General features: G+C 58.8%; 2 protein-coding genes across 2 annotated transcripts in view; one reads left to right on the top strand and one right to left on the bottom strand.

Annotated features, from left to right (window-relative positions):
- SOCS7 (suppressor of cytokine signaling 7) lies at positions 1-17,155 on the bottom strand. The gene is made up of 12 exons (XM_062508039.1): positions 16,814-17,155; positions 16,170-16,368; positions 14,895-15,732; positions 12,474-12,538; positions 12,218-12,322; positions 10,471-10,560; positions 8,153-8,280; positions 7,132-7,300; positions 4,765-4,893; positions 3,526-3,661; positions 2,082-2,234; positions 1-336 (listed from the first exon to the last, which is right to left on the bottom strand). Exons 1-11 carry the CDS (start codon positions 17,153-17,155, stop codon positions 2,102-2,104), a joined length of 2,334 nt encoding a protein of 777 aa, XP_062364023.1. The 3' UTR covers positions 1-336; positions 2,082-2,101.
- GPR179 (G protein-coupled receptor 179) overlaps positions 17,154-22,379 on the top strand; it is an 11,356-nt gene continuing 6,130 nt past the window's right edge. The window contains exons 1-7 of the mRNA XM_062508383.1: positions 17,154-17,995; positions 18,777-18,885; positions 19,746-19,848; positions 20,227-20,423; positions 20,542-20,610; positions 20,932-21,041; positions 21,531-21,769. Coding sequence (XP_062364367.1) covers positions 17,154-17,995; positions 18,777-18,885; positions 19,746-19,848; positions 20,227-20,423; positions 20,542-20,610; positions 20,932-21,041; positions 21,531-21,769 — 1,669 coding nt within the window. The remainder of the gene's footprint in view (positions 17,996-18,776; positions 18,886-19,745; positions 19,849-20,226; positions 20,424-20,541; positions 20,611-20,931; positions 21,042-21,530; positions 21,770-22,379) is intronic.

Below are 22,379 nucleotides of genomic sequence, written 5' to 3' on the forward strand. Positions count from 1 at the left end.
TTTCTTTCCTCATGCTGAAAATCCAAAAAAAAAAAAAAAAAATTAAAAAAAAAAAAATTCCAGAAACATCCAAACTGAAATCTTCCAGGAAAACTTGGGAATAGTGCCATGACATTCTTTGTTCCGCGGGGATCTCGCGGGGCCGGGCTCGGTTCCCCCAGGATTTCTTTTCCCAGGAGCTGCGACTCTGGATCCTGCTCTGCTGGGTTTCCTGGGAATGCTGGGATTCCTGGGAACGCTGGGATTCCCGGGAATGCTGGGCCCTCTCCTCCAGGAGCAGCGGCAGCAGGAGCTTGGCCTCGTCCCCAGCATGGCAGGAGGGCAACAACCAAATTCCTGCCAGGAAAAAACACCGGGAGTCAGGATCAGATGGGGTTGGGAGGGATTGGGGGAAAGGGGGAATGGGAGATGGGAGATGGGATTGGGGATGGGAATGGGGATGGGGAATGGAGAATGGGGAATAGGAATGAGGTGGAAATGGGAATGGGGATGGGGAAACAAGGTGGGAATGGGAATGAGATTGGGAATGGGGAACAAGGTGGGAATGGGAGTGGGAGTGGTTGTCATTCCCAGACCCTTCTCAACCATTCCCAGACCATTCCCACTCACTCCTGTTCTATTCTCACACCATTCCTGACTATTCCAGATCATTCCCAGACCATCCAGGTCCATTCCCTGACCATTCCCAGACCATTCCCAGACCATTCCAGATCATTCCCAGACCATCGAGGTCCATTCCCAGACCATTCCCTGACCATTCCCAGACCATCCAGGTCCATTCCCAGACCATTCCCTGACCATTCCCTGACCATTCCCAGACCATTCCCTGACCATTCCCAGACCATTCCAGATCATTCCCAGACCATCCAGGTCCATTCCCAGACCATTCCCTGACCATTCCCAGACCATTCCCAGATCATTCCCAGATCATTCCCAGACCATTCCCAGACCATTCCCTGACCATTCCCTGACCATTCCCTGACCATTCCCAGACCATTCCCAGATCATTCCCTGACCATTCCCAGACCATTCCCTGACCATTCCCAGACCATTCCCTGACCATTCCCTGACCATTCCCAGACCATTCCCAGATCATTCCCTGACCATTCCCTGACCATTCCCAGACCATTCCCAGATCATTCCCAGACCATTCCCTGACCATTCCCAGACCATTCCCAGACCATTCCAGATCATTCCCAGACCATCGAGGTCCATTCCCAGACCATTCCCTGACCATTCCCAGACCATTCCAGGTCCATTCCCAGACCATCCAGGTCCATTCCCAGACCATTCCCTGACCATTCCCAGACCATTCCAGATCATTCCCAGACCATTCCCAGACCATTCCCAGACCATTCCCAGACCATTCCCTGACCATTCCCAGACCATTCCCAGACCATTCCAGATCATTCCCAGACCATTCCCTGACCATTCCCAGACCATTCCAGACCATTCCCTGACCATTCCCAGACCATTCCCAGATCATTCCCAGACCATTCCCTGACCATTCCCTGACCATTCCCAGACCATTCCCTGACCATTCCCAGACCATTCCCAGATTATTCCCAGACCATTCCCAGACCATTCCCAGACCATTCCCAGACCATTCCCTGACCATTCCCTGACCATTCCCAGACCATTCCAGATCATTCCCAGATCATTCCCAGACCATTCCAGACCATTCCCTGACCATTCCCAGACCATTCCCAGATCATTCCCAGACCATTCCCTGACCATTCCCTGACCATTCCCAGACCATTCCCTGACCATTCCCAGACCATTCCCAGACCATTCCAGATCATTCCCAGATCATTCCCAGACCATTCCCTGACCATTCCCAGACCATTCCCAGACCATCCAGGTCCATTCCCAGACCATTCCCTGACCATTCCCAGACCATTCCCAGATCATTCCCAGATCATTCCCAGACCATTCCCTGACCATTCCCTGACCATTCCCAGACCATTCCCTGACCATTCCCAGACCATTCCAGATCATTCCCAGACCATCCAGGTCCATTCCCAGACCATTCCCCACCACCCCCAGACCACTCCTGAGCATTCCCCGAGTCATTCCCGCACCGTGGGTGCCGCTCCCTCTGCTACGTGGAAGATTCCACGGAGGATTCCGGCTCCTGCCTGTGTCGGGAGATGAGCTGGGCCTCCTTGAGGGACAGGTACTGCTCCTCCTGCGGGTCGTAGTAGTAGAACTTACGGATGTAGGAGATCAGGGGCCTGGAAAAACAGCGGGAACAGCCGGATCCCTGAGCTGGAAATTCCCAAAGTACAACCAGAGCATATTCCAGGAAAAAAAAAAAAATGGGAAGAGCCAAATTCCTGAGCTGGAAATTCCCAAAATACAACCAGGGGCTCTTCCAGGAAAAACATTGGGAAGAGCCAAATCCCTGAGCTGGAAATTCCCAAAATACAACCAGAGCATATTCCAGGAAAAAAAAAAAAAAACGGGAAGAGCCGAATTCCTGAGCTGGAAATTCCCAAAATACAGCCAGGGGCTCTTCCAGGAAAAACATTGGGAAGAGCCGAATCCCTGAGCTGGAAATTCCCAAAATACAACCAGGGGCTCTTCCAGGAAAAACATTGGGAAGATCTGGATCCCTGAGCCAGAAATTCCCAAAATATCACTGGAGCCCCCTCCCAGGAAAAATAATGGGAAGAGCTGGATCCCTGAGCCAGAAATTCCCAAAGTACAACCAGGGGCTCTTCCAGGAAAAACATTGGGAAGAGCCAAATCCCTGAGCTGGAAATTCCCAAAGTACAACCAGAGCATATTCCAGGAAAAAAATAACGAGAAGACCCGAATTCCTGAGTTGGAAATTCCCAAAGTACAACCAGGGGCTCTTCCAGGAAAAACATTGGGAAGAGCCAAATCCCTGAGCTGGAAATTCCCAAAATACAACCAGAGCATATTCCAGGAAAAAAAAAAAAAAAACGGGAAGAGCCGAATTCCTGAGCTGGAAATTCCCAAAATACAACCAGGGGCTCTTCCAGGAAAAACATTGGGAAGATCTGGATCCCTGAGCCAGAAATTCCCAAAATATCACTGGAGCCCCCTCCCAGGAAAAATAATGGGAAGAGCTGGATCCCTGAGCCAGAAATTCCCAAAATACAACCAGAGCATATTCCAGGAAAAAAATAACGAGAAGACCCGAATCCCTGAGCTGGAAATTCCCAAAATTCAACCAGAGCCCTTTCCAGGAAAAAGCCCAGGAAGAGCCAGAACCCTGAGCCACAGCCCCCCCAACATTCCCACCCCCTCCAGCATTCCCAGTCCCCCCACAAGAACAGGATCTGCTTCCCAAATCCCTGCCAGAACAGGAAATTCCTCATTCCCAAACCACCCACAATTCCCACCACACCCCCCCCAAACCCCCACAGCGCATCGATCCCGCTATCCCAAAATCTGGAAAAGCCATTTATTCCCACCGGGATCTGCGCTCACAGATGCTGGGAGGGGAGGAGGGAGGGAATTCCAGGGATTGATCCAGGTGGGAATTCTGGGACTCACTTGGGCAGGGGGAGCTCGGGAATGTGGTCGATCCGGACGAGCTGTCGGATGCGGAAGCGGCAAAGGTGCTGCAGGGATTTGACGTTGCTGAACCTGGAGACGGGATAGAGGAGCTGGACGGGCGTCGGAGGGAGACCTGGATTGGGGCAAAAAAAAGGAGATTTTGGAACTCGGGATCACGCTGGGAAATGGTGGAAAGGGAAGCGCAGCCGATTCCCAAGGGAAGGGCCGGAGCTGGGAATGAGGAGAGCTCGGCAAGGCCGGGATCCGTCAGGAATGGTGGAATTGCTGGTGGCTGTTGGAATGGTTCCGTGGAATTCCGTGGAATGGTTTGGGTTGGGAGGGGCTCCCAGGATCAGCCAGCCCCACCTCGAACCTTCCACTGTCCCGGATGGCTCCAAGCTGGTCTGCCCCAAGGGATTTTTGGGAATGCACAGGGGAGTTATTCCCGTTACTCCAGGGGATTTTTGGGAAGGCACAGGGATCCCGGGATAATCCCGCTCCCAGGCTCACCTGGATCCCTGGAAAATCTCATTCCCATTCCCACCTGGATCGCCAATCCCAGTAAATCCCTGTTCCCATTCCCACCTGGATCCCCAATCCCAGTAAATCCCCGTTCCCAGTCCCACATGGATCCCCAATCCCAGTAAATCCCCGTTCCCAGTCCCACATGGATCCCCAATCCCAGTAAATCCCCGTTCCCAGTCCCACATGGATCCCCAATCCCAGTAAATCCCCGTTCCCAGTCCTACCTGGATCCCCAATCCCAGTAAATCCCCGTTCCCAGTCCCACATGGATCCCCAATCCCAGTAAATCCCCGTTCCCATTCCCACCTGGATCCCCGATCCCAGTAAATCCCTGTTCCCAGTCCCACATGGATCCCCGATCCCAGTAAATCCCTGTTCCCAGTCCTACCTGGATCCCCAATCCCAGTAAATCCCCGTTCCCAGTCCCACATGGATCCCCAATCCCAGTAAATCCCTGTTCCCAGTCCCACATGGATCCCCAATCCCAGTAAATTCCCCATTCCCACCTGGATCCCCGATCCCAGTAAATCCCCGTTCCCAGTCCCACCTGGATCCCCGATCCCAGTAAATCCCCGTTCCCAGTCCCACCTGGATCCCCAATCCCAGTAAATCCCCGTTCCCAGTCCCACCTGGATCCCCAATCCCAGTAAATCCCCGTTCCCAGTCCCACCTGGATCCCCAATCCCAGTAAATCCCCGTTCCCAGTCCCACCTGGAACCCTGGAGCGCAGGAAGTAGAGGAATTTCCCGTTCTTGGAATGCATGATCGCCCTCTTGATGAACTCCACCACGGACTGGCAGCGATCCTCGAACTTGGGATGGCACCACAGGCTGAAGGTTCCTGCCAGGAAAACACCGGGAATTGTGATCCTGATCCCAGAGGATTGATCTCTGGGAATGCACATGGGAATTGTGATCCTGATCCCAGGGGATGGATCTCTGGGAATGCACACGGGAATTGTGATCCTGATCCCAGGGGATGGATCTCTGGGAATGCACATGGGAATTGTGATCCTGATCCCAGGGGATCTCTGGGAATGCACACGGGAATTGTGATCCTGATCCCAGGGGATCTCTGGGAATGCACATGGGAATTGTGATCCTGATCCCAGGGGATTGATCTCTGGGAATGCACACGGGAATTGTGATCCTGATCCCAGGGGATTGATCTCTGGGAATGCACACGGGAATTGTGAACCTGATCCCAGGGGATCTCTGGGAATGCACACGGGAATTGTGATCCTGATCCCAGGGGATCTCTGGGAATGCACACAAGAGTTATTCCCCTTATTCCATCAGATTTTCAGGAACGCACAGGGGAATTGTTACCCTCATCCCAAAGGATTTGTGGGATTGCAGAGGAGAATAATTAATATAATCAATAGTATTATTAATAATATTGTTATATCATCAATATAACACCCAGCAGTGCTCCATGCTCACAACACCATTAATTACAATTACACGTTAATTAGGGGCAGCTCCTTACCCCATTCCTCACCCCGGTAGTGCTCCATGCACACGGCACCATTAATTATTACTCTCTATTAATTAGGAGCAGCTCGTTAGGCCGTTCTCACCCCGGTAGTGCTCCATGCACACGGCACCATTAATTATTACTCTCTATTAATTAGGAGCAGCTCGTTAGGCCGTTCTCACCCCGGTAGTGCTCCATGCACACAGCACCATTAATTATTACTCTCTATTAATTAGGAGCAGCTCGTTAGGCCGTTCTCACCCCGTAGTGCTCCATGCACACAGCACCATTAATTATTACTCCGTATTAATTAGGAGCAGCTCGTTAGGCCGTTCTCACCCCGGTAGTGCTCCATGCACACGGCACCATTAATTATTACTCCGTATTAATTAGGAGCAGCTCGTTAGGCCGTTCTCACCCCGGTAGTGCTCCATGCACACAGCACCATTAATTATTACTCTCTATTAATTAGGAGCAGCTCGTTAGGCCGTTCTCACCCCGGTAGTGCTCCATGCACACAGCACCATTAATTATTACTCTCTATTAATTAGGAGCAGCTCGTTAGGCCGTTCTCACCCCGGTAGTGCTCCATGCACAAGCACCATTAATTATTACTCCGTATTAATTAGGAGCAGCTCGTTAGGCCGTTCTCACCCCGGTAGTGCTCCATGCACACAGCACCATTAATTATTACTCAGTATTAATTAGGAGCAGCTCGTTAGGCCGTTCTCACCCCGGTAGTGCTCCATGCACACGGCACCATTAATTATTACTCTCTATTAATTAGGAGCAGCTCGTTAGGCCGTTCTCACCCCGGTAGTGCTCCATGCACACGGTACCATTAATTATTACTCTCTATTAATTAGGAGCAGCTCGTTAGGCCGTTCTCACCCCGGTAGTGCTCCATGCACACAGCACCATTAATTATTACTCCGTATTAATTAGGAGCAGCTCGTTAGGCCGTTCTCACCCCGGTAGTGCTCCATGCACACAGCACCATTAATTATTACTCCGTATTAATTAGGAGCAGCTCGTTAGGCCGTTCTCACCCCGGTAGTGCTCCATGCACACAGCACCATTAATTATTACTCTCTATTAATTAGGAGCAGCTCGTTAGGCCGTTCTCACCCCGGTAGTGCTCCATGCACACAGCACCATTAATTATTACTCTCTATTAATTAGGAGCAGCTCGTTAGGCCGTTCTCACCCCGGTAGTGCTCCATGCACACGGCACCATTAATTATTACTCCGTATTAATTAGGAGCAGCTCGTTAGGCCGTTCTCACCCCGGTAGTGCTCCATGCACACAGCACCATTAATTATTACTCCGTATTAATTAGGAGCAGCTCGTTAGGCCGTTCTCACCCCGGTAGTGCTCCATGCACACAGCACCATTAATTATTACTCTCTATTAATTAGGAGCAGCTCGTTAGGCCGTTCTCACCCCGGTAGTGCTCCATGCACACGGCACCATTAATTATTACTCTCTATTAATTAGGAGCAGCTCGTTAGGCCGTTCTCACCCCGGTAGTGCTCCATGCACACGGCACCATTAATTATTACTCTCTATTAATTAGGAGCAGCTCGTTAGGCCGTTCTCACCCCGGTAGTGCTCCATGCGGGTGTGATGGGTCACGCCCTGCGAGCGGAAGCTCAGGCTCAGGATGTAGCGAGGGTCGGAGCTGTCCCGCACCAGGAAGGAGCCGTCGGATTTTCCCTTCAGCTTCATCTCCGCGTCCTCCCAGGTCATGGGGCCCCAGTACCAGCCACACTGGGAACAGAGAGGGGCGGGAGGGGTTGGTGTGGAACAAACCCCAATCCCAGAGGAGTCAAGATTCCCAAACCCAGTCCTAGAGGGGATGGGGTGGACCAAACCCCATCCTACATGGGATGGGATGGGATGGGATGGGATGGGATGGGATGGGATGGGATGGGATGGGATGGGATGGGATGGGATGGGGTGGGGTGGGGTGGGGTGGGATGGGATGGGATGGGATGGGATGGGATGGGATGGGATGGGATGGGATGGGGTGGGGTGGGATGGGATGGGATGGGATGGGATGGGATGGGATGGGATGGGATGGGATGGGATGGGATGGGATGGGATGGGATGGGATGGGATGGGATGGGATGGGATGGGATGGGATGGGATGGGCGAAACCTCAGTCTCTGGGGGGATGAGATGGCACAAACCCCAATACCAAATGAGTCAGATTCCCAAACCCAGTCCTAGAAGGAATGGGATAGACCAAACCAAATCCCAGAGGGGATGGGATGCACCAAACCAAATCCTAAAGGGGTCAAATTCCCAAACCGCAATCCTAGAGAAGGGGCTGGGAATGGCCCAAACCCAATCCCTGAGGGGCCAGATTCCCAACCCCTGAGGGATTGGATTCCTAAACCCAAAACCAAAGAGGCAGGATTCCCAATCCCAGAGGGATCAGATTCCCAGTCCCAGAGGGATCAGATTCCCAGTCCCAATCCCAGCGGGGCCACATTCCCAGTCCCGTTCCCAATGGGATCAGATTCCCAATCCCAGCGGGGCCGCATTCCCAGTCCCGTTCCCAATGGGATCAGATTCCCAATCCCAGCGGGGCCGCATTCCCAGTCCCGTTCCCGGTACCTTCTCCAGCTCCCTCAGGCTGGCGGCGAAGCTGCCGGGGTCGGGGCGGGCCAGGGGACACTGCAGGGCCGGGGGCTGCTGGCCCGGGACCTCCGGTGGCCGCAGGGACACGGCCCGGGGCAAGGCGTCTGCAGGGAGAGAAGGGGACACTGTCACTGTCACTGTCACACAGAGACACAGGGACATTGTCACTGTCATTGTCACTGTCATTGTCACACAGACACAGGGGACATTGTCACTGTCACTGTCACACAGAGACACAGGGACATTGTCACTGTCAGTGTCACTGTCATTGTCACACAGACACAGGGGACATTGTCACTGTCACTGTCACACAGAGACACAGGGACATTGTCACTGTCAGTGTCACTGTCATTGTCACACAGACACAGGGGACATTGTCACTATCACTGTCACTGTCACTGTCACACAGACACAGGGGACATTGTCACTGTCACTGTCACACAGAGACACAGGGACATTGTCACTGTCATTGTCACTGTCACTGTCACACAGACACAGGGACATTGTCACTGTCAGTGTCACTGTCATTGTCACACAGACACAGGGGACATTGTCACTGCCACTGTCACACAGACACAGGGACATTGTCACTGTCAGTGTCACTGTCACTGTCACACAGACACAGGGGACATTGTCACTGTCACTGTCACTGTCACACAGACACAGGGGACATTGTCACTGTCATTGTCACTGTCACACAGACACAGGGGACATTGTCACTGTCACTGTCACTGTCACACAGAGACACAGGGACATTGTCACTGTCAGTGTCACTGTCATTGTCACACAGACACAGGGGACATTGTCACTGTCACTGTCACACAGAGACACAGGGACATTGTCACTGTCAGTGTCACTGTCATTGTCACACAGACACAGGGGACATTGTCACTATCACTGTCACTGTCACTGTCACACAGACACAGGGGACATTGTCACTGTCACTGTCACACAGAGACACAGGGACATTGTCACTGTCATTGTCACTGTCACTGTCACACAGACACAGGGACATTGTCACTGTCAGTGTCACTGTCATTGTCACACAGACACAGGGGACATTGTCACTGCCACTGTCACACAGACACAGGGACATTGTCACTGTCAGTGTCACTGTCACTGTCACACAGACACAGGGGACATTGTCACTGTCATTGTCACTGTCACACAGACACAGGGGACATTGTCACTGTCACTGTCACTGTCACACAGACACAGGGACATTGTCACTGTCAGTGTCACTGTCATTGTCACACAGACACAGGGGACATTGTCACTATCACTGTCACACAGAGACACAGGGACATTGTCACTGTCATTGGCACTGTCATTGTCACACAGACACAGGGGACATTGTCACTGTCATTGTTACTGTCACACAGAGACACAGGGACATTGTCACTGTCATTGGCACTGTCATTGTCACACAGACACAGGGGACATTGTCACTGTCATTGTTACTGTCACACAGAGACACAGGGACATTGTCACTGTCATTGTCACTGTCACTGTCACACAGACACAGGGGACATTGTCACTGTCACTGTCACACAGAGACACAGGGACATTGTCACTGTCATTGGCACTGTCATTGTCACACAGACACAGGGGACATTGTCACTGTCACTGTCACACAGAGACACAGGGACATTGTCACTGTCATTGGCACTGTCATTGTCACACAGACACAGGGGACATTGTCACTGCCACTGTCACACAGAGACACAGGGACATTGTCACTGTCAGTGTCACTGTCATTGTCACACAGACACAGGGGACACTGTCACTGTCACACAGAGACAGGGGACACTGTCACTGTCACTGTCACACAGACACAGGGGACACTGTCACTGTCATTGTCACACAGACACAGGGGACACTGTCACTGTCACTGTCACACAGAGATGGGACACTGTCACTGTTACTGTCACACAGAGACAGGGGACACTGTCATTGTCACTGTCATTGTCCCTAAAAGGGACACCGGGGTCACTGTCACTAGGACACTGTCACTGTCAATGTCAGGAATCCCAGGAAAAAAATAAAAATAAAAAATAAAAAATAAAAATAAAAATAAAAATAAAAATAAAAATAAAAATAAAAATAAAAATAAAAATAAAAACACTAATAAATGCGAAATTTAAAATTAATATCAATATAAACAACGTAACAACAATAAAACACAATAAACCACAATTAAACTGAAAAAGCAATAAAACACCAAAAAAAATAAAAAATAATAGAAAATACAAATAAAACGTTTGAAAAAGCGAAGGGGCCGGAGCGGAGCTGACCTGGGGCGTGGGGCGGGGGCGGCGGGGGCAGAGGGAAGGAGTGCAGGGAGGAGCCCGGCAGCACCGGGGGCAGCGTCCCGCTGAAATCATCTGGGAAAGAGAGAGCACCGGGACTCAGGGATGGGGAACTGCCCGGGAAAAGGGGATTTGGGAATGGAGGAGGAGATTGGGATGGGAAACTGCCCGGGAAAAGGGGATTTGGGAATGGAGGAGGAGACTGGGATGGGAAACGGCCCGGGAAAAGGGGATTTGGGAATGGAGGAGGAGACTGGGATGGGAAACTGCCCGGGAAAAGGGGATTTGGGAATGGAGGAGGAGACTGGGATGGGGAACTGCCCGGGAAAAGGGGATTTGGGAATGGAGGAGGAGACTGGGATGGGGAACTGCCCGGGAAAAGGGGATTTGGGAATGGAGGAGGAGATTGGGATGGGAAACTGCCCGGGAAAAGGGGATTTGGGAATGGAGGAGGAGATTGGGATGGGAAACTGCCCGGGAAAAGGGGATTTGGGAATGGAGGAGGAGACTGGGATGGGAAACTGCCCGGGAAAAGGGGATTTGGGAATGGAGGAGGTGATTGGGATGGGAAACTGCCCGGGAAAAGGGGATTTGGGAATAGAGGAGGAGATTGGGATGGGGAGCTGCCCGGGAAAAGGGGATTTGGGAATGGAGGAGGAGACTGGGATAGTGGAACTGCCCGGGAAAAGGGGATTTGGGAATGGACTAGGAGACTGGGATGGGGAACTGCCCGGGAAAAGGGGATTTGGGAATGGAGGAGGAGACTGGGATGGGAAACTGCCCGGGAAAAGGGGATTTGGGAATGGAGGAGGAGACTGGGATGGGGAACTGCCCGGGAAAAGGGGATTTGGGAATGGAGGAGGAGACTGGGATGGGGAACTGCCCGGGAAAAGGGGATTTGGGAATGGAGGAGGAGATTGGGATGGGAAACTGCCCGGGAAAAGGGGATTTGGGAATGGAGGAGGAGACTGGGATGGGAAACTGCCCGGGAAAGGGGATTTGGGAATGGAGGAGGAGATTGGGATAGGGGAACAGCCCGGGAAAAGGGGATTTGGGAATGGAGGAGGAGACTGGGATGGGAAACTGCCCGGGAAAAGGGGATTTGGGAATGGAGGAGGAGATTGGGATGGGAAACTGCCCGGGAAAAGGGGATTTGGGAATGGAGGAGGAGACTGGGATGGGAAACTGCCCGGGAAAAGGGGATTTGGGAATGGAGGAGGAGATTGGGATGGGAAACTGCCCGGGAAAAGGGGATTTGGGAATGGAGGAGGAGATTGGGATGGGAAACTGCCCGGGAAAAGGGGATTTGGGAATGGAGGAGGAGACTGGGATAGTGGAACTGCCCGGGAAAAGGGGATTTGGGATTCCCACCAGCACAGGGAAGGAGGAGCCCACATTGTCAGGGTTCCAAGGACATTCCCAGCACTCCGAGGGCATTCCAAGGTTAGCAGGACCATTCCCAGTTTTCCCAGCACAATTCCGAGGTCTCCAGGGACAATTCCCAATTCTCCCTGGACAATTCCCAGTTTTCCCAGGACCATCTGAGTTTTCCAAGGACGTTCCCAGCACTCCCAGGATCATTCCCAGTTTCCCCAGGACCATTCTCAGTGCTCCCAGCAGCATTCTCAGCATTCCCAGCACCATCCCCAGTATTCCCAGGATCACTCCCAGCAGCATTCCCAGGACCACTCCCAGCACCATTCCCAGTATTCCCAGTATTCCCAGTTAGTACCCAGCAGGCTGAGGCTCCGGCGTGGCGGTGGGGGCGGGGTCGGGGGGTGAGGGGAGCTGAGCCCCCGCTGGGAAATGTCCACATCCACCAGAGACACGGTCTCACCTGGAAAAGGGGATGGAAAAACCCCCGGGATGAGCACGGGCGGAAAGGGCAGGAATTCCGCGCCAAAATAAATAAATAAATAAATAAATAAAATTTTAAAAATTAAAAAAACCCACCTCCAAACTTGCAGGAATCCACCCCAAACACTCACCTGTGAAGAGGGGGCTGAACACAACCGGGGAAAAGGCACTTTGGGTTCTGGTCAGGCGGTGTTTCCTGGGAGAGAGGGAAAAGAGACGAGGAGATGGAATCCCGCCAGGAGAAAACCAGGAGAGACTTCTCCAGACACCAGAGCCTTCAACCAGAACCCTAAACCAAAACCTTCTCCAGCCATGGAACCTTCAAACAGGCACCAGAACCGTAAACCAGAACCTTTAACCAGAACCTTCAACCAGTCACCAAAACCCTAAACCAGAACCTTTAACCAGTACCTTCTCCAGACATCAGAACCTTCAACCAGAACCTTCAACCAGTCACCAAAACCCTAAACCAGAACCTTCTCCAGACATCAGAACCTTCAACCAGAACCTTCAACCAGTCACCAAAACCCTAAACCAGAACCTTCTCCAGACATCAGAACCCTAAAACAGAACCTTTAACCAGAACCTTCAACCAGTCACCAAAACCCTAAACCAGAACCTTCTCCAGCCAGAACCTTCTCCAGACATCAGAACCTTCAACCAGAACCTTCTCCAACCAGGAGAACATTTTCCACCACCAGAACCTTCGTCACCAGGATGGGATTTCTGCAGTGACCCATCCCTCACTGCCAGGATGGGATTCCTGGAACTGGAGGCAGCAGAGTTCTGTTTGACCCACGGGAGTTGCTGCATTGGGCACCCTGAAGTACCCTTTGTAAAAAATGCCTGATTAGCACGAGGAGCTGCACGAGAAGCAACCACCAAAGTGACCACCAAAGTGACCATCAGTGACCACCAAACCCCCCGAGCAGAGGAAGACCAGGCAGCATTCCCAGGTGTTTCCCTGCTCCCAGGACTGCTGGAACAATCCCAATGCCACCAGCAAAGCTTTCTGCCATTCCAGGCACCTCGTTTGGGGCTGTTTGAGTCATTTTAGGCAAGGAGCTGCTCCAGCTCCCCATGTGCCCAGGGAGGCTCCTTGAGGCCACGGGAGCTCCAGAGAGGCCTCAGCACCTGCCCAGCTGCAGGGCTGGGAGCTGCCAGCTCACCACCCACCCCCTGCTTCAAAGGGGAGCTCATTTGGGGGTAATTTTGGCCTCCTCGGGCTGCCAAAGGGCGCTGTCCCCACACGCCAGGGCTGCAGGTCACGCCTGACCCCGGGTCAGCAGCTGCAGCCTGGAGAAAAGCTTCCTGCTCATCCAGCAGCAGGAGGAGGCAGCACACCCCAAAATCCCTGTGAGCCCCCACTCTTCCCAGGGCTGTGCTGTGGCACCAAATCCATCCCTTTATTCCCTGCTGCATGGACCTGGGCTTCTCCAGGAGAAATCTCAACTCTGCTGCTGGGAATGCTGTGGGAAGTGGTTCCAGAGCCTGGGAAGCAGGGACAGAGCAGCCCTGGACCGGCCACAGCTGGGCCCGAGCAGCTCCTGCCCTGCTGGAGTTGACAGAACAGGGATGAGGGACAGGAGGGACGTCCCACACTGAGGAATCTCGGGATTTGTTCTCCCCATCCCAGCCAAGCTCTGGCTGGAAATGATTCCTCCTGCACGAGAGGGCACTGGGAGGGCACTGGGAGGGAGAGCTGAGCCCCCACCAGCACCTGAGTTTGGGGAAACCTCCCTGGAAGGCACGGGAGGTGACAGAACAGGGATCCCTCAGGGGCAGTAGTGTCACCAGGGGGGACAGCACCTGCAGCACCCCAAGCCACCCGTCCCCTCATCGGTCACAGAATCACTGGAAAACCTCCTGAGATCAGCGAGCCCAACCTTCCACAGAACCTCACCGTGGCCACCACGCCGTGTCCCCAGGTGTCACATCCACACATCCGCTGAACACCAGGGATGGAGATTTCACCCTTTCCATGGGCAGCCCCAGCGCCTGACCACATTCTCCATCAAAAAATCCTGCCCAGCATCCAACCTAAACCTCCCCTGGGCACAACTTGAGTCACCCCATCCCTTGTTCCCTGGACCATCACCTGGCTGCATCTTCCTGTCAGGAATTTTGGGAGCAAAAAGGTCCCCCCCCGAGCCTCCTCTTCCCCAGGCGGAGCCCCCCCAGCTCCTCTCGGGACTGATGCTCCAAGCTCTGCTCCCGGCGCTGTTCCCAGAGGTTTTCCCACCACCTTTAGTCAGGGATGCAGGCTCGGATCAGCACGACCCTGCCCCGCCAGCCTCTCCCGGGAGGCCTCGGCAGCTGCTCCGAGAGCTTGCGATCCCAACCGGGACCCGCCGGGCGGGATGGTCCCGGTGCCTCCCGTTCCCCTCCAGCAAAGCATCACGGCACGGCCCAGGGGTCAGCCACGGGGACACGGCCCCGGGGTCAGCCACGGGGACACGGGGACACGGCCCCGGGGTCGGCCCCGGCCACGGCCCGCACCCCGCGCTGGCCCCGCACCTTCCCCCCCACCCCACCGCCGGTGCCCCCCGTACCTGCCCGGTTCCTGCTCCCGGCCGCGGGCCCCGCACACATCCGTCAGGCTCCCGGCCGAGGCGGCGGCGCTGGCGGCGTCCCCGGTGGCCGATCCGCCGCTGCAGCTCTTGGTGCGGAAGAGGCGACTGAGGCGGATGCGGAGCGAGCCCTTCCTGCCGCCGGGGCCGGGACCGGGGCCGGGACCGGGGCCGGGGCCGGTGCCCGCGGGCAGCGGAGCGGGGCCGGGAGCTGCGGCTCTGCCGGCGGCACGGGCTGCCCCGCGGCCGGGGGACCCCGGCTCGTCCTCGGAGCCGCTGCCACCCTCGTCGGGCTCCAGCGCTTCGAGCACCAGCAGAGCATCGCTGGTTTCCTCGCCGGCGGGCGGCCCGAGGCACGGGCAGGGAGCGCCCGCCGCCCCCTTCGCCCCCAGCCCCGGTGGGCGCAGCCCCAGCGCCGCCAGCTGCAGCTCCAGCCCGTTCTGCGCCGCCGCTCCCCAGCCCGTCCCCGCTTTGGGCTCCAGAGCGCAGCGGTGCCGCGGGCACAGCTCGGCCCCGCCGCCCCCCGGGATCCCCCCGCCCGCCGCCGCCGCCGCCGCCGCCGCCGGGCCGCAGTCCTCGCCGGGCCGGCCCTCGGCCGCCGCGTTGCGGAAAACCATCAGCTGCGGCCGAGGGCTCCGCAGCGCCGGCCCGATCCCCGGCAACCTCCCCCCGCCGCCGGGCCCCGCGCTCCCCGCGCCGGTACCGGCACCGGCGCCGCCCGCCGCGCCCGCCTCCGGCCCGGTGCCATAGCCCAGCAGCCGGCTGAGCACCCGGTACGAGGCCGCGGCCGCCGCCGCCGCATCCCCATCGCGCTGCATGGCTACGGCCGCCGCATGGCCCGCGGGGACGCGGACCGGGACCGCACCGGGACCGGGACCGCACGGGGACCGGCGGCCGCCGCCGCCCTCGCACGGCCGCTGCGACCCCCCCCCCCCCCCCCAACGCCGCCGCCGCCGCCGCCGCTCCGCCCCCGCGCTTCCGCCGCTGGCCGCGCCCCCCCGGTGCCGGTCCCGCCTCTCCCGGTGGTTGTGGTCCCACCCCGGCGCGGAGGCCGCGCCCCCGAGCCCCCCCGATCGCACGTGGAGGGGCGGTGGGGACACGCGGGGACACGCGGCGGGCAGCGGGGCACGCACCGAGCACCGGGAGCTGCTCCGAGCCCCCGCACCCACCGGCGGCGCGGCACCCAAGGTTGGCACCGGCATTCACGGGCCGGACCCGCTCCGAGTGCCGGGACCGGTTCCGAGCCCCCGCACCCACCGGCTGTCCCGGCACCCACGGGAACTCGGGGGTCACGGATGGTGGAGCCGGGGGGCACCGAGCGCTCCCGGACACGCAGCTCCGTCCGTGAAACAACGGACTCGTCCCGCGCGCCGGGACCGGGGGATGCGGTGGGGGAAACTGAGGCACGGGCACGCCACGCTTCGTAGTTCGAGCCCTGTGCGGTTCCCGCCCGGTTCTGGCGGAGCAGAGAGGACGGGGATCGGCTTTCCCCACACCTCCCCGCGGGCTGGGAAAATCATGATTACTTGAGGTTGCAGCAAGATAAACGGAGCACCCTCCCGTGCCTCAGTTTCCCCTCTTCACCCCGGGTCTGCCGCGCGGGACATCACACTTGGGGGGTGGGCTAGGGTAAGGGTTAGGGGCTTCAGATCCTGCTCCTGCCCGCGCCCACCACCCCCTGCCCCACAGGGACACCCTGCGAAGATGCCACCCCCAATTCCCACCCCATGGTCCGGTGCGGGGCCGGGCACTGCGGGGTTGGATCCCGCGATCTCCTCCACCGTACGGGGACCCCGCGGGCGCCCTGCTCCCCCCGGCTGCCGAGGGGCCGCAGGGACGGGGAATACGGGCAGGAAAATTCCCGTCGCCGTTGCCATGGCTTCCCGTCAGGATGCGCTTGCATCACGGCCAGCCCGAGGGGCCGGGACGCGGGGTCCCCTCGGAGCTCGGTGCGGGGTCCCCACGGGGCTCAGACCGGGGGGCTCCGGGCAGCGCTGCCGCCCGAGCGGGAGCGCAGGGGCGGGCGGGGGGGACGGGGGTGGGGGGGGGGGCTCGGGGCAGCGCCAGCCGCTGAACACGGTTTGGAGCCGGTGACGTCTGCTCCGGCATCGCCGAGGGAGAAGAACGGGCGGGCAGAGCGCGGGGCCGGCTCCGGGCAGCTCGGGGTCCCTGCCCGCCATGAGCCCCCCGGGCCGGCCGGGGAGGCCGCCGGGGGCCGGGGGGCTCCGCTGAGCCCCAGCCATGGGGCCGTGCCGGTGGCCGCTGCTCTGGGGCTTCCACGCGGCGCTGGTGCAGGTCGCCGTTCTCGCGGCGGGGCAGCGGCCGCAGGAGAGACCCCCGCGGCCGGCGGGATGGTCGCCGTCCCCCTCATCCTCATGGGCGCCCACCCTGGAGCCGGGATCGCCGGGGGACAGCGAGGGCTCGGCGGCGGCGCTGGCGTTCCTGCGCACGGGCGATGCCGAGCGCCTGGCCCGGGCCAACTGCAGCGGGGCTGTCTCGGCGGGGGCCCCCGGGGCCGGGCCCCCCCCGGCGCTGCGGGCAGCCCTGAGAGCCGCCCCCGAGGCTCTGGCCCACGCCGCCAATTTCCTCAACATGCTCTTCCAGACCAACGACATCCGCGAGGCCAGCGTGGCCGAGGACGTGGAGTGGTACCAGGCGCTGGTCCGCAGCCTGGCAGAGGGGCACCCGTGGGTGCGCAGGGCGGTGCTGGCCCTCGACGCCCACCCGCTGGCCCCCAAGCCCCGGCTGATGCTGCAGGCCACCAAGGGGGACAGCCAGATCCTGCTGCAGGATGTTTCCAGCGCCGCTCCCAGCCTGGGCAACCTCAGCTGGGATAACGAGTGGTTCAACGCCCTCAAGGCGCAGAGGGTCCCGGCGCTCCGCAAGCGGGTGCTCAGCAATGACCTGCGCAGCCTGGAGACCCCCAAGTGGCAGCGGGGGGACAGTTACGTGGGGGACCCGGGCCACGTGCGCTGGTCCCCGCCGTTCCTGGAGTGCCGCGAGGGCCAGTTCCTGCCCACCTGGGTGGTCACGCTCTCCTCCGCCTTCTACGGGCTCAAGCCGGACCTCAGCCCCGAGTTCAAGTAAGAGGAGACCGGAGGGGTCTGGGGGATGCGAAAAGCGGTGTGGGGGGGGGGAGTGCACACAGCCCCCTCTGTGTGTGCTGGGGGTGCAGCTGGATGTGTCACCCATACCGGGGTGTCACCAGCGCCCTGCCCGTGTCCCTCTGCTCGTTCCTGCACCTGCGGGTGTTTTTACACATCCCCAGGCACGGGGGTGACCGCCTGTGTCCCTTGGGTGTCCCCTGTGCTGCCCACCTTGCGGTGTCACCCCCCTGTCCCTGCCGCGTTGGGGGGGGGGGGGGGGGGTGAGCCGCGCTGGGATCCCCTCCTGGGAGCTGGGGGTGTCCCCGGGATTGAGGGGGGGGGTCCCTCCTGCACCCCGCTGCGTGAGGAGCCACAGAGGGAGGCGGTGGGGAGGGAAGGGGTCAGCTGGGATCAGTCCCAGAGCGGGAACACGGCCCCATTTCCAAGGGAAAAGCGTTGGTCCCGTGGGCGGCCACCCCAGCGGCTCCCATTTCCCGATCGCTTACATCAAAATCCCTCTCGAGGGGCAGAATTCACACCCAGGAGCTGCTGCCTCTGCCCCTGCCCCAGCTCCAGCATCCCCAGACACGGCTCCGAGGGACAATGCGCCTGTCCGGGGATCTGGGGACATCGCTGGCCGCTGTCAGTGCCCCCCTGGTCCGTGCCCCAGCCCCACCGCGGCTGGCCCAGGGGCTCAGCGGTTCTGGGTGGGGGGCACGGCGTGGGCACAGGGATGCCCCACGCCACCCCCGGGCTGACCCCCAGTCCCCGGTCACAGGGGGGTCGTGCGGGTGGACGTGGAGCTGAGGGATGTGGCCATCGACCAGTGCTCCAGCGGGCCGGGCTGGTTCTCGGACACGCATCGCTGTGACCTCAACAGCACCCAGGTAGCGGCCCCTGGCACCCCGCACCCCGCACCCCATCCTCTCCCCCGCCGGGACCGGGGTACCCCGCACCCAACCACCCCCCGTAGCCCCGGGCGGGTTGCCCGTGCCCCACGTCCCTCCCTCCGGGCTGAGCTTTATCCTCTCTCCCGGGCGATCCATCTGCTTCGCTCAGCTGCTCCCGCACCGCGGCGAGCGGTTTATTGTGCAAATCTTCCCCTGCCCACCGCCGTGTGAGCCGGCTGCTCCCTGCCCGGGCACCGCGGGCACGGCGGGGACGGGGAGCTGGCAGCATCACCCCGGCCACTCCAGCAGTGCCCAGCACAGCGAGACAGCGGTGCCCGAGCGTCTCAGGGCTTGGCACAACCAGCAGCGCCTCCAGACAGGGAGAACCCCGCAGCCCCCCAGCACTGGGAGTCCCATCCAGAGCTGTCTCCAAGCGGGAAAGGCGTCGCCAGCTCCTGTTTCCTACCAGTCATGCCTTCCAGAGGGCCGGGCTGTGCGCCGGGCATCCCTCCAGGAAACAACAATGGGCAGCGGAGCCGCCAGCGCGGCCCGCTGGGGCAGGATGCGGCCGGGGGGGATTAGGGAGCAGTGCCCGGCCCGAGGCTGCCGTCACGGCTGGGCAGGATTAGGGCGCTCGGCTGCATTAGGTGTCCATTTAGGTTTTAGGGAGGGATTTGGGGCCAAGCTTCGGGTTTTAATTCTGAAATGTTTAACCACTGATTCCTCGCGGCCGTGGGGGAGGATGGTGTGGGGTCAGGTAGCCGCGAGGTGGGGGCTGCTGGAGGCGCTGGGGCGGGGGGATTTGGGGATGGGGGGACACAGGGGGTGGGAGATGTGTCTCAGGGTGTCTCCTTCAGTGTGTCCCCCAGGAGAGCCGCGGCTTCGTCCTCGGGAGGTACCTGTGCAGGTGCAAGCCGGGTTTTTATGGGGCCGGCGGAGTGGCCAGCGGTGCCTGGGCAGGTGGGTGCCGCCATGGCCCGGGGCTCCTGCTGTCCCCAGTGGCACACGGACACAGCAGTGGGGGCCAGGGCTGGGGGGCTTTGGGGACACAGAACATGTGCCTTGGCATGGGGGGCACCAGGCCCAGGGATGTGCTGATCCCCCCTGGGATGTGCTGATCCCACCAGGATGTGCTGATCCCACCCGGGATGTGCTGATCCCCCCTGGGATGTGCTGATCCCACCAGGATGTGCTGATCCCACCCGGGATGTGCTGATCCCCCCTGGGATGTGTTGATCCCACCAGGATGTGTTGATCCCACCTGGATGTGTTAATCCCACCCGGGATGTGCTGATCCCACCGGGATGTGCTGATCCCCCCCTGTCGCTCTGTCCCCAGGTGTGGTGGGCACAGACAGGGGGTCCCGCCTGGGGTGCCGGCCGTGCCACCCGGGCTGTGCCACCTGCGAGGACGACGCTCCCTGCCTGATCCAGGAGGACCAGGTGCTGCGGGCAGCGGTGCTGTCGTGCCAGGCCTGCTGCATGCTGGCCATCTTCCTCAGCATGCTCGTGTCCTACCACTTCCGACGGAGCAAGGCAAGGTGTCCCCGTGTCCCCCTGCTCCACTGGCACCCCAAAAACTGCAGCCTCAGGGGTCTCCTCGCCCTGGACCCGGCCCCTCTGAGGCTGCACCCTCACACTTCCATCCCTGCAGAGGATCCGGACATCAGGAATCATCCTGCTGGAGACCATCCTCTTCGGCTCCCTCCTCCTCTACTTCCCCGTGAGTATCCAGCTGTCCCCTGGGCTGGAAAGCTCCAGGATGGGGTTTCCAGGGTGGGGCTGCCCAAAGCAGGGCACGGGCACAGCTCCACCTAATTGTTAATTTTACTGGCACGGTCCCTGGGGACTGCCGTATAAACCTTCTCAGAAAACCAAATCCCTTTTCTCCCGCTGACTGTGGGAATTAATCCCTGCCCAAATCCGCTGTCCCCTCCCGCAGGAGCTGCAGCGGGTCACGGGGGAGGGTGGCACAGGGCTGGCCTGAAAAGCAGGTGGTTGCTGAGGGGGGATCCAGCCGTGATCCCCCTTTCCACTGCTCCAGGTGTTCATCCTGTACTTCAAGCCCAGCATCTTCCGCTGCATCGTCCTGCGCTGGGTGCGGATGCTCGGCTTCGCCATCGTCTACGGCACCATCACCCTCAAGCTCTACAGGTAGCTGGGATGGGGGGCTGGGGGCTTGAGACCCCCACGGGGGGAAGGGTTTGGGTGCTAAGGACACCCAGAGTGGAGTGGGGCCTCAGGACCCCCACAATGGGGAGGGTTTGGGTGCTGGGGACCCCTGGGGAGGGAGATGGTGTTGGCTACTTAGGACCCCCATGATGGGGAGCAGTTGGGGGGATTTGGACCCTCCTGGTGGGGAGGACTTGGGGTTCAGGACCCCCATAGTGAGGGGTGCTCAGGATCCCTGCAGTAAGAGGCTGAGGGGCTTGGAACAGCCATGATGGGATGGGATGGGATGGGATGGGATGGGATGGGATGGGATGGGATGGGATGGGATGGGATGGGATGGGATGGGATGGGATGGGATGGGATGGGATGGGATGGGATGGGATGGGATGGGATGGGATGGGATGGGATCTCAGTAGGATGGGCTGGGGTCTCACTGGGCAGGGCTGGGGTCTCACCCCTCCACACCTGCAGGGTGCTGAAGGTGTTCCTGTCCCGCACGGCCCAGCGCGCTCCCTACGTGTCGAGCGGGCGGGTGCTGAGGATGCTGGCGCCCATCCTGCTCCTGGTGCTGTGGTTCCTGGCAGCCTGGACCATCGGGATGCTGGAGAACAGCCACAAGAACATCCCGCTGGTCATCCGTGCCCAGACCAACCGTGGCCTCCACTTCTCCATCTGTGGCCACGACTGCTGGGATTACATGATGGTCATTGGTGAGACCGGCCCCCGATGTGTCCTGGGGGTCCCCACGGCCCCGGGACCCCACCCTGGAAATGTGGGGCTTTCATTCTCTTATCCTTTTAATCTTCCTGAAAGCTGCAAGGATCTGGGGGTCTCCACAGTGCCAGGACCCCTTCCCATAACTGTGGGGATTTTATTCCCTTGTCTGTTTGATCTGCCTGGAAACTGCAAGAATCTGGGGGTCCCAGAGCCCTAAGACCCAATCCCATAAATATGGGACTTTCATCCACTTATCCATTTAATCTCCCTGAAAACTGCAAGGATCTGGGGGTCCCCATGGTCCTAGGACCCCATCCCATAATTGTGGGGCTTTCATTCCCTTGTCCTTTTATTCCTCCTGGAGTCTGCAAGGACCCTGAATCCCCACAGCCTCAGGACCCCATCCCATAACTGTGAGGCTTTCATTCCCTTGTCCCTTTAATCCTCCTGGATTTTTCAATGAGATTTGGGGTGCCCCAGCCGCCTCCTACCCTCACCCCTGAGCATCCCCTGGTGCAGGTGTTGAGTTCCAAACTTTGGGATGCTCCAGACCCGTTCCCACCCATCGCCATTCTGACAACACCCGGGGTGAGGATGGTGGGC

Source organism: Cinclus cinclus, chromosome 24 (genome assembly GCF_963662255.1).
Source record: "Cinclus cinclus chromosome 24, bCinCin1.1, whole genome shotgun sequence".
NCBI classification, from domain to species: Eukaryota; Metazoa; Chordata; class Aves; order Passeriformes; family Cinclidae; genus Cinclus; species Cinclus cinclus.

What these genes read in the sequence shown, in the direction of transcription:
- SOCS7 (XM_062508039.1), bottom strand. Translation starts at nt 17,155, where the DNA reads ATGGCTGGGGCTCAGCGGAGCCCCCCGGCCCCCGGCGGCCTCCCCGGC. An exon ending in GTTCAGCCCCCTCTTCACAG is followed by an intron (nt 12,323 to 12,473) that starts GTGAGTGTTTGG and finishes CCCCTTTTCCAG; the next exon opens with GTGAGACCGTGTCTCTGGTG. An exon ending in CCTGCGCTCCAGGGTTCCAG is followed by an intron (nt 3,662 to 4,764) that starts GTGGGACTGGGA and finishes GCCCCAATCCAG; the next exon opens with GTCTCCCTCCGACGCCCGTC.